Source organism: Solanum tuberosum, unplaced genomic scaffold, assembly GCF_000226075.1.
Source record: "Solanum tuberosum cultivar DM 1-3 516 R44 unplaced genomic scaffold, SolTub_3.0 scf00309, whole genome shotgun sequence".
Taxonomy (NCBI): domain Eukaryota; kingdom Viridiplantae; phylum Streptophyta; class Magnoliopsida; order Solanales; family Solanaceae; genus Solanum; species Solanum tuberosum.
The window spans coordinates 196,566-208,046 of NW_006239232.1; the positions used below are offsets into that span (position 1 = coordinate 196,566).

Below are 11,481 nucleotides of genomic sequence, written 5' to 3' on the forward strand. Positions count from 1 at the left end.
GGGCCATGGTGCCACGTGTCGAAAGAAGAGTGAATTTTATTCACTCTTATTATATAGTATATAATATATAATATATAATATAATAACTATTCAAAAGAAGGGCCGAATGATGAAAAAGATCTCTTTGGTCCTTTCAATTTGTACCAGAAGAAGATGGGCTTAGCCCAATCTATCTTTAAGGCCCATTTTGAACTCGATTTTGTAAGCCCAATACAATCAACATGGGCCATAATAAACTTTTCTTATTATTTTTGTTTAACAAAAACACTAAGCCCTATCAAAAACCCTAGCTTCACTCATTGGTGGCTGAATATATAAGCCTTATCTGTAGCCAATTTCTTTATTCTCCATTGTGGAAGAGAGATTGTGAGGGAGAGAGACAGAGAGAGGAAACAAAAATGGTGTCACTGAAACTTCAGAAGCGGCTCGCCGCCAGTGTCCTCAAGTGTGGGAGAGGAAAAGTATGGCTTGACCCTAATGAGGGCAATGAAATCTCCATGGCTAACTCAAGTATGATTACTTTTGAACTCTGTTTATTTTAAGATCTGTTCATGATTTTGATTGTTTTAGTTTATTTTAACTATACCCTTTATGTTTTCTTGGATTTTTATCACATTTTTATTTTTGTTCTTGTTCTTTTTTACTTTTGGGTTTTGATGTTAATCGAGTGTGTTTACTGCAAGAGCTTGTGATTGTTAGATATGTATGTGTTTTGCATGATCAAGATTACTAGTATTTGTTGCTTGGATTTTTATGTATACTGGTTTTTAAAAGTTGTAGCAGAATGGAAGAAAGGATTCATAGAGGCAATCTTAGCTAATTGAGACCGAATTAGCTACCCATCTGCAGATAGATTTAGAGAACTGTTAATTATCTTAATGACAGATTATTTAGTAGTGAAATGTAATGGATGTAGAGGATTTATATAGTTGATGTCAGTTGATATGGGGTTGAGCATAATTGGAAGATTGATTGATAATTTAGAGTTTTGGTCATGTAAGTGCTGCAAAGGGTAAAGTTGCAAAGGTGTGGGAGATGTTTCATTCTTATTTGCTTCTTTTTGGTGGTAATGGGGGAAAAGTAATGGTCTTAACACAAGGAAAAGCTTAAACATATAGCTTGAGCTCACATGGTGTTTGAGCCTTTTTAGCATTCACATTGATAAGACTTGAGAAGGCTCTTGCAGATGGATGCATTTTTGCTTTCTTTTTATGTTTGTCTCTGCACATATTGGTGGTTGGCTTTAATTCTCCTTGTTTGATTTGAGTGCAGGGCAAAACATCAGAAAGTTGGTGAAGGATGGTTTCATCATCAGGAAACCAACCAAAATTCATTCACGATCCCGTGCCCGCAGGATGAAGGAGGCCAAAAGGAAAGGCCGTCACTCTGGATATGGTAAATCCTAATTTTGTGACATTGGTTACTTGATTAAGTAGTAGTAATTTCTGTTTTATGGTAGAAATGCTTCTCTGAATATTATTGTGCAACTGCGGTTTGAAATGTAATGTATTCTAATGTGTGTAGTTGACCACATTAGTTTGTGTTTTCATGATACTTCAAACTGAATCACTTATGAAATTAACTTTTGGAATGTAAGCTCAGCTTGAAAAATGGCAGAGATTTGCGTTTGGATGCATTCATAAAACAGAAGTTATTATCTTTTGGAGGCCCTTGATACTCAGTATATAAGTCTTTTCTCAGGTAAGCGTAAGGGTACCAGGGAGGCTAGGTTGCCCACAAAGGTGCTGTGGATGAGGAGACTTAGAGTCCTCAGGCGTTTGCTTCGCAAGTACAGGGAGTCCAAGAAGATTGACAAGCACATGTACCATGACATGTACATGAAGGTGAAGGGTAATGTTTTCAAGAACAAGCGTGTGCTCATGGAGAACATTCACAAAACCAAGGCTGAGAAGGCTAGAGAGAAGACCTTGTCTGACCAATTTGAGGCCAGGAGGGCAAAGAACAAGGCAAGCAGGGAAAGGAAGTTCGCTAGGAGGGAGGAACGTTTGGCTCAGGTAATTAAGGTTCATCTCCTGAGACTGCTTACTGCCCAGCACCCTAACTGGTTGTCAGTAGCAAATTTTGACTATTTACAACAACACCAATAAAATTGAGACGTTTTTTTTCTATTTCACAGGGACCAGGAGAGAAGCCTGTACAACCTGCAGCCCCAGCCCCGGCACCTGCAGCAGCAGCAGCAGCGCCCCCAGCCAAGACTGCCCAGTAAGTTTATCAAGTACCTTGTAACAAACTTGCTTTTAGTTTATCAAGTACCTTGAAACAAAATTTGATGAATGCTGTCCTTGTTGCAGGGGAGGATCTAAGAAGTCAAAGAAGTGAGGATGTCGAACTTCAAGGAGGGTTGGCTCTATATCTGTTTTTTGTTATTATGCCAGTTTAGTATCTTCTATATGTTCCCTATTTGGTTCATGTACTTTAAGAATCAATGTTTTACCTACATGAAGTTGAATAGATGTTTGGAAGTTTTGATACCTTATTCTTAAGTTTCCCTCTGTTTCGTATTAAGTTATGCGCTTTCCTTTGGTCATTACTCACAATGCATCAGATAGAATATGCACTAGGTGACTGCGGATAGTTAGCAGGCAAATTCTGCTTCTCCGTTGCTTGCTTATGCTTTACATAGAGCATGTCTGGATTGACTATTAACTTATTTTTATCACTTTAAGCAAGCACCTTTCCTTAAAAGTACTTAAAATAAGCTAATCCAATCAGGTAGGTTGTGTTTGGTAGGAAGAAAAATATTTTTTAGGAAAACAAATCGGTTTCTGATATTCGCAAGTAAAAATATTTGTATGTGGTTTCATCAATTATTGTGAGAATGGTAAGGAATAAAATTAATGTGGAATGTTGTTTATGGAATTTATTTTTTCCGTACGTGGCACACCCTGAAACATTATTGATGTATATCCCCTAATTAGTACATTACCTCAGAGTAGTCTAATTCAATATTTGCAGTGCTTTAAATCCAATTTTTTGCTAGTATATACACGATGATCAATTAAATAAGTTAATATTCATCGTGATTTAAAGACAATTATTTCAAAAAGTTTTTCAAATCATATGATATTATGATCTTTTTAAGTAGGCAAGACACATTTCTTCACAAAAAGAGCCAGCCTACGGAGCAAACTCCAGTAGTGCTCCTTAGAGCATTGTAGGCCTAACATATTGTTGTCTGAAGCTCGATGTATAAATTCGAGAGTTACATTTTCACGATGCTGGAATTTTCAATACTCTCTTTACGAGCATTGAATTAATTTAGTTACAAGAAACTGTCATTGGAGCGTCAAAACAGTGAAGAAATCTCAAATTCACTAGTCACTTTGTCATTTACAGACTTCTTTGATAGCGTTGAGCGTTCACAGATATCCCACCATCATCTCCACGGAACTGTTTATACCTGAACAGATCATCGCTACCTTTGTTCAACCTGCCTCTGGGGGGCACAGGTAGCAGAGGCAATGCATTTGGATGGTTGCAGATTCCGAGTTTCACTACAAACGTGACAGTGGTTCCCTTTCCAGAGCCCTCACTTTCAATCCAAATGTTACCTTTCATAAGTTGAATAAATCTGCATCCATTCGTTTCAATTGTCAAATGAGTACAAATAATGATAACCAAGGCACACAAAGCAACATACAAATAAGGTACTGTACCAAAGAGATAAATGAGGGTAAAAAGAGGATGTCTTATAGAAGCCTTTATAATATGGACACTAGGAATGATGATCCCAAATTTACAATTTGAAACATACCGTCTGCAAATGGCGAGCCCCAGACCTTCCCCTCCAGTACTTCGATTTGACGTAGGTCGCGCCTCTGCAAATTTGGTGAATACTAGTGGTATATCTTGTGGACTAATGCCACACCCAGTATCTCTAACCTGAAAGAACATAATCTGAAAAGGATTAATTTTCAAGTGAATGATATAGATCTCTTTTTCTGAATGATATTCTACTCGAGATGAAATAAACAAAATCCAGAACTGCAAAGTAAACCTCCCACAACAATAAAAGTAACTGAAACCAAAAGGAGATTCTGTCCTGCAAGACATGGACAATCCGAAGGGAAGAGGAAGAACATATATCTTCACATTTAATAGAAATATTTAGCAATCAAAGACGGTTTCAACTTGTATCCTGATTCTTTGCTGGCTTTGGAACAAATAACACACTTTTTCCCTGGACGAGCCAACAAACAGCTCTTAGAACTGCATGCATTTGTATGCAAACTCATTTCATCAAGAAACATGGTACAACCATTAAGCCATGATAAGAGGATAGAAATGCTCAACCTGGACGCGCAAATAAAACTGGCCATCACTTGGCATAGGGAACATTTCAGGAGGATGACAATCTCTCACATACTCTGGTTTGGCAACTGAAGCCTCAATTGAGATATGACCTTCTTTAGTGAACTTCACAGCATTTCCCGCCACATTTAAGAGAATTTGGATAAGACGTTTTGCATCACCCACAGCAAGAATAGGTAAATCCAGAGCCAAAGCAAGAGTTATAGATAATTTCTTCAAAGATGCAATTGGCTTTATCAAATTAACGGCCTGCAAATCAATGTAAAAAATGATTTCATGCTACCTATTTACTAGAGAAAATCTACATGTTACCAGTGTATGCTAGATATGCATAGGTAATAGGTTTGTCGTCATATACCTCTCTTAAGATTCCATGAAGATTGAATGTTCCATTTTCGAGTTCAAGAATACCATCTTCAAGTCTAGAAAGATCTAGAACATCATTAATCAGTGTTGCAAGAAGATTGCTACTCTTCAATATGGTCTCGATCATAACCCTCTGCTCTGGAGTTAAGTCTGTTTCTAAAAGCAGAGAGCACAGAGCAATAACTGCATGCATAGGCGTTCTCATTTCATGGTTCATTACAGCAAGGAAGTCGTTACGTGCACGGATGGCCATCTCTGCTTCTTGTCGAGCTACATCCAAAGCAATATTCTGTTCCATGAGCTGATCATGGGCTCGCATGGAATCTTCTAAAATTGCAGCATGTGAAAGAGCGACAGCAACCTGATAAGCAATTGCACGCACTTAAAATGACAATGCTAAGAAATCAAATGCAGAAGTTCTAATTTCTGTTCTTCAGATAATGACATATAGCAGCCTTGTTCTGTTACTATTACAGGATTGCACTTAAAATGACAGAATTCTAATTCAAAACTGATATGGACAAGTTCTAATTTGCGTTATCGAGTAAACAACATATAGCAGCCTTGTTCTGTTAGGGTTGCTAATACAAATTAACTTCAGAGCGCAAAACAGAAAGCAAGGGCAAAGATTGGACATAGAACCAGTATAAATTTAATAATGGAGTAGAATCCAATTGACCAAAGAGAGCGGTTATTAACGCACCTAAACATCCTTACCCACACTGCAATTAATGCATTTATCTGTAGACAAAATTGCCCATGATGATTACAAAGAGAAATAATCATTCTTAGGTTGCAACTCTATGCTCCACTGTTCCTTTCAGTTCCAAGTAAATTAAAAAGAGGTAAGTAAAAGAATGGAAACTCATCTCTCATCTCACTTATCTATTAGTTCTGTCTTCTTTCTCCTTCTCATCTCTCTCTAGCAGAAACCATGGCAATATTATGTGACTATCTTTAATGATTTATTTACAGGCAACACTATCCACACCTTAAACATTTATTTGGGGGTACTACTGAAGAAACTTCTTATTGGTAAATTATCAATAAATTGGAGGATGGAATGCATGTTCACGGTATGCATTACCTATTCATTCAATGGATGCTTCAGCAAGGAGTTTCAAGTCATAAGGCTTCCAAAATTAGAATTTAATTGAAATATCTATGTTGCTCAGACTCTGTAAATCCCTACCGCACCCATGTTGGCGTGGGTGTGGGATTGACACAGGAGTTGGCAAACTAACTTTGGGTGCTTTGACTACATCTACGACTGAGGTGTATAGATTGATTGGGTATTTGGTTTGATTTTTGGGTTTGACATGTATATGGTTATATAAAGTATGAAAAGGCTTTGCTATTAAACGAGATATCTTACGACTATATTGGGTGTTTATAAAGAATTAAATTTTGTCATTCCTAGTTCAATAACTTTAATTAATCAAAATTTATACTTAATATGTCGTGATATACAATTATTGACCATATCGCAGCACCTGTATCAATACCCCTGAATCCTAAAATTTATATAATGAAGAATTTGACTTGTAGATCCGTACCTATATCAGATATTGACACTAGAGTCCGAGCAACATAGGGCATAACCTTACCAAAAAGATTCTGGACAAAGAATTGCAAAGGAGAAAATCACGCAGCTTATCAAGAAGCGACACATAGTCCATGTGCTCTCATTGGAAAGTAATAGTTACCGACATTGTGCATCTAGCATTATAAGTTCATAACACCCATTAAGACGAGGATAATATAGCCTAAGCAAGTGAATACATTAGAGATAGTGCGGAGAAGTGTATCAAAAGTGGAAATAGATGCTCCGGTGAATAGAGTACAACACTTAAGGAGTAAAATAAAGTAATTGTGCAAGACCTTCATCATTTCCCATTTTATGTGGTCATTTGTCTTGATTCGGAAAAAAAGAATGAGAACTTTCATTTGCTAAAAACTAATGCATGAAAAACATCATTTTTAGACCATACTGAACTTTCTACACATCACTGACCTGCCTAGAAACTCACCATATTAACTAGTGAGTAATAAGATAAAGTTAGCAATTAAAACCTGATCTGCGACAACTTGCACAAGTTCTAACTCATGTTCACGCCACTTTCTTAAGCCATTCATTGGGAGAACCAGAACCATCACCGCATAACTTCTAGTAGACAATTCAGCCCAGTCATTAGTAAAACTTGAGAGGTGTAAAAGAGGTACACGAACAGCAACTACTTCTGGTGGAATATATCTACCAACTGTATTCCTCATCCTTGCCAAAGGATTCGTATGTGGAATCTGTATTGCTTCAGGGCTACTAAAAATCTCATTGATAATAGGAAGATTAATTGGTACAGTAGATCCCAGAGGTATTAGATTGTTCAAATTATGGGAAAGTTGCAAAGTCAGGCCTCCTTGGCATGGCATCCACAAAGCACATTCTGCCAGGTCTAAGGTCCTACCTAGCTCCACAAGAGTAGTCTTCAAGATTGTGTGTCTGTCGAGTGTGCTTCTTATCTCATGAGTCAGCATCCTGACATGTCTGCCAGTTTCTTCTTGTCTTATTATTAGGCCCATTTCCTTGTCAAGCTCTTCAGCTCGAGTTTTCAAGAACAACTCTCGTGTTTTAACACTTAGCAAATCAGGAATAATGTGAACAAGCATCAAAGCTGTGATACAGGACACAGCAGCTGTTAACATTTTTGATATGGTCATAACCACAGCAACCGTCTTAGAGTGCATAAAGAATGTCCACAAGCTAATAAAGTGTGTTGCTCCACAGAGAACAATAAAAGCGCCAAATTGCATGAGAACCCATCTGTATGGGAAGCATGCAGATTTGTGGACAAAATAAATAAGCTCCAATGGAATGGAAAAGTAGGCTACAGCAATGAAGAAATCTGAGAGGTATTGGTATTTAACCAGCAGGTCACCAGTTGGCAGTAAAGCCTCAATGCAATCACAGGATTCCATTACCTCGTTTCGTCCAAAGAATCTGAAAAAGACAGAATGAGGAATGGTTCTTCATAAATAGTAAAACACACAATAAAGCTACGACAAAAAATGCATACACCATTGTCCACGACATCTTTGTCGTGCAGTGCACCCATTTGCTTATCGCAGTTCGAGGGAAAAAATAATGAATGAAGAGACATTAATAAACATTAGCGGTGGACAGACATTTGTTAGTTATTGCTTTTACGGTTATACAAGTTTCCTGATCATTGCAACCAAAAGACTGATCTGTGTTTTTAATATTACCACTCGTTAGCAGTTTAAGGAAAGAATTTAGAAGCTTCCTACGCTGTCACAGTTATTCTAAAATAATATGTCCTTTGTTTCATTTTACTTGACCCATGTTGATTAGGCACAACACTTAAGAAAGCTTTTATAGGGGTGTATTTAAAACTAACCTTATTAATGACGTTGAAACTCTAAATTTGACTACTACTACAATATGTGGTTATTTAATACTTCCTCTAGTTCATAATAAGCGAAATTTTTGGATTTGGCTCACCCCTTAAGAAAAACATTCAAGGACATAATTCAAAGTCTACTTTCCACTATTGCCCTTTTGCTTATTCCCAAACTATTCTTAAAAGTAGAAAGAGTCATTACTCAAAAGGGTTTGTGATTTGATTATGATAATTACTTGTAGAAGTTAAGGAAGCAATTTGAAATCCCGACGTAAAATTTTTACATTGCTTGACATCAAACTTTTGGTTTTGTATTGAAGCGATTGACATTAGTTTCATGATGAAAAGTTTGTACTATTGGAGCCAAACTTTTAAATTGAAAATTTCAGCACAATAGTAAACCTCAAAATTCAACCAGAAAATTTCTACAGCATCAACAGAGTCTTCAACATCAAGATCCATGAAATCTTATCTCTTAATTCACTTTTCAATTTCAAATATAGATTGAAAAAATGAAATTGATAAAGTGGTACTCTCTCTTGTCCATATTAAGTGAAATTTTTGGGATTTTTTTCATAGTTTAAAATAAGTGAACTATACAAAGTTCAAGATAATTGTTTAAACTTTTTTCTATATTTGTCCTTTCCTTTAATGAAGTTCTTAGCTATATTTACATTTTCTAGGAGATAAATTGCACTACTTACAAAGTTATATTTATGATTCAAAGTGAAATTGTAAATACAACTTTGTAAGTAGTGCAATTTATATCCTAGAAAATATAAAGTATAGTTAAGAACCTCATTAAAGAGAAGGGCAAATATGGAAAAAAGTTCAAACAATTATGTTGAAATTTGAACAATTACCCCTAAAAATTAACTTAATATGGACTAGAGAGAGTACTAAGGGTAGTATGGAAAGAAAACAATAAAATTCTCTTGGTTTGCTAAAATGGACTAGTAAAAAGAAAAATCCATTTCTAGAATAGGAGCCAAGTATAATGAAACTGAGGGAGTAGCAATTTCTTGATCTTCCGACGGAAGGAATAGTTTATTTGAATTCTCTGTCTACAATATCCAAGCTTTCATAGTAGTATGGAAGGAATTAGAAAAGAATGAATAACAAGAAATCAAGTAGAGCATGGTGTTTCTCCAACTCCAAGCTATTTTTGGTGTTTGCTCTATTATAGGATTTCTCCAGAGGGAATGCTCCTACATAATTATGGTATTATTCACATTCATTTCCATTGTTAAACATCTCAACTACCAAGCCGGAAAAAAACCAAGGCAAGAAAAGAAGAAAAAGAACTATAAGATCTTTTTATCTCCTGAACTTTCGAAAAAGTATACCTGTTTGTTTTCTGATGATTAATCTATTAAAAATGGTAACTCTGGTTTTTCAACCTCCCTGAGGCTACAAGATTATGCATCTAAAAGGTTATGGATCCATGCCAATACAAATTCACACTAAATTTCATTTTCCTCTAAGTAATAGACAGGCACATATCCTTCTCCCCAATCAAAATAGAAATTTGGAAGGAATTTATGCACTAATAGCAAAACCATAGTAGAATCAAATTCACTCTTTTTATTTTAATTGAAAAACCCTTGAACATCGAAAATGAAGCTACAATCTACAGTTCAATATCAAATTCCATTAAACAAAAAAAAAAGTTACACCATAGAGAAACATAGATTTAAAATTTTATCTTCCTATATCTGTTTGCCCATAAAATTTGATCAAATTTTGAAAATCTAATCTTCAAAAATATTTCAATTTTTTGGGGACTTATACTCACAAAACTTCAATTTTTTTCCAATTAAAATCCATACCTAAACACAACTTCAAATTCCATAAATCACAACTCCAAAAACTCAATATTTTAAGTTTCAACTTAAAAAATCTATAGCCAAACGGAAGCTTAAATACTTCAGGCATAGCACCTTATTACCAAAAAATTTCAGCAACTTCGAGTTTCCTTCCTTCCTTTAAGATGCTATTTCCTGCTGCGACACATACCTGTCTCGCAGCAAATTTTCATTTTTTTGCACGACCTAAAACATGAAAGTCAGATCAGTATCAATTCAAGCGGAGAAAACAACGAGAAACTAAAAAAAAAAAGTACAAATCTGAGAAAGAGATTACTGTTTAGATGTGAAAAATGGAGATGGAGAATGCGATCTCAGTTTCTACTACTTCACTGAACTACTACTCCATGTAACTTCGTTTTATCATTTTCATGAATTTGAACTGTCGTTTTGCTTGTGCCCATCGGATTTTCGTTGTGTTCTTCGATGATATACTGATTTTAATTTATAGAAATTAGGCGATTATCGAGAAGAGCTCCCCCAACTAAAAGTGAAGTAAAGTGGAGGGAAGTAATTAAGAGGAAAAAAAAAAAAGCCTTAAACTCCTCACCGGAATCACGCTGCTACAGTGAAGCACTTCATACGTGTGTTAACCATTTTCTTTTAGTTGGTGCTTATATTTATGATCTGAGAATGTTAGTAGCTCAGTTGATTAATATTATTCAACTAATAAGAACACTAATGTAATATTATTTTTTTCAATTCCGATATGATAATAAAATAATGTATATAAATATATGATCATAGTAATATTATAAATTAATAACCTTTTGAAATGACAAAAATATTTCAGACAATTTAATAAAATATGATTCTACTATTTTATTTTTTGTGTTAAAATTTAAACCTAGTTAAGGTTCATTTCTGACTTTTCTTATTACATCCTAATGTTTCAGTATTGTCTTCTTGAATAATACCAAAAAATAGTGAAAAGTTCGATAAGTGTTTTCTTATGCGTAATTGATTCTAAATGTATTGTATTGTTTTCAACTTCATCATCATAATTGGTTTCTCCGATGGTTCTACAGTTTCTTCTAAGCTTTGAACCTTTGAACATGTATCATGTCTACTCGAATAATCTAACATGTTATTGACATCTATTCTATTGCTATAACCGAGATTAGAAAAATTACAACTCCAAAACACCAAATACATTTTCTAAGCTACCTTATTTTCTCATTCCCAGCCCACAGTTTTAAGGTGTATGGTTGGTTACTTACCACTATATTGTTTAATGTTTTTAATTTGAAAAATGAATATTAAGCATTTTGATTGTATTACATGGATGCAATTTGATATTAATTGAATGTGAAATTATTTACGATTTAAGATTAAACACTATCTTTTATGCAAACTTTAATAGAACACAAACATATGGAGAGACGCAACAAAAGCTAATAATCATGAATATCATGATCGATAACATATAATCGTAGATTTTAATTGATATTCATCTCTTGAAGTGATGAAGAAAAATCGTCCACACGATCATTCTCTCG

At 35.1% G+C, this 11,481-nt stretch overlaps 2 protein-coding genes across 5 annotated transcripts; one reads left to right on the forward strand and one right to left on the reverse strand.

Annotated features, from left to right (window-relative positions):
• Nucleotides 1–333: 333 nt before the first annotated feature.
• On the forward strand, nucleotides 334–2,497 carry LOC102578588 (60S ribosomal protein L19-3-like). Its single transcript, XM_006359804.2, has 5 exons — nucleotides 334–510; nucleotides 1,273–1,395; nucleotides 1,702–2,015; nucleotides 2,138–2,223; nucleotides 2,313–2,497. The coding sequence occupies exons 1-5, from the start codon at nucleotides 399–401 to the stop codon at nucleotides 2,338–2,340; spliced, it is 663 nt and encodes a 220-aa protein (XP_006359866.1). The 5' UTR covers nucleotides 334–398; the 3' UTR covers nucleotides 2,341–2,497.
• A 679-nt stretch (nucleotides 2,498–3,176) lies between these two features.
• On the reverse strand, nucleotides 3,177–10,591 carry ERS (ethylene receptor homolog). Of its 4 annotated transcripts, XM_006359807.2 has the most exons (8): nucleotides 10,533–10,591; nucleotides 10,260–10,416; nucleotides 10,058–10,168; nucleotides 6,772–7,696; nucleotides 4,691–5,059; nucleotides 4,315–4,581; nucleotides 3,776–3,903; nucleotides 3,177–3,592 (listed from the first exon to the last, which is right to left on the reverse strand). In XM_006359807.2, the coding sequence occupies exons 4-8, from the start codon at nucleotides 7,672–7,674 to the stop codon at nucleotides 3,352–3,354; spliced, it is 1,908 nt and encodes a 635-aa protein (XP_006359869.1). In that variant the 5' UTR covers nucleotides 7,675–7,696; nucleotides 10,058–10,168; nucleotides 10,260–10,416; nucleotides 10,533–10,591; the 3' UTR covers nucleotides 3,177–3,351.
• Between the last annotated feature and the right edge of the window lie 890 nt (nucleotides 10,592–11,481).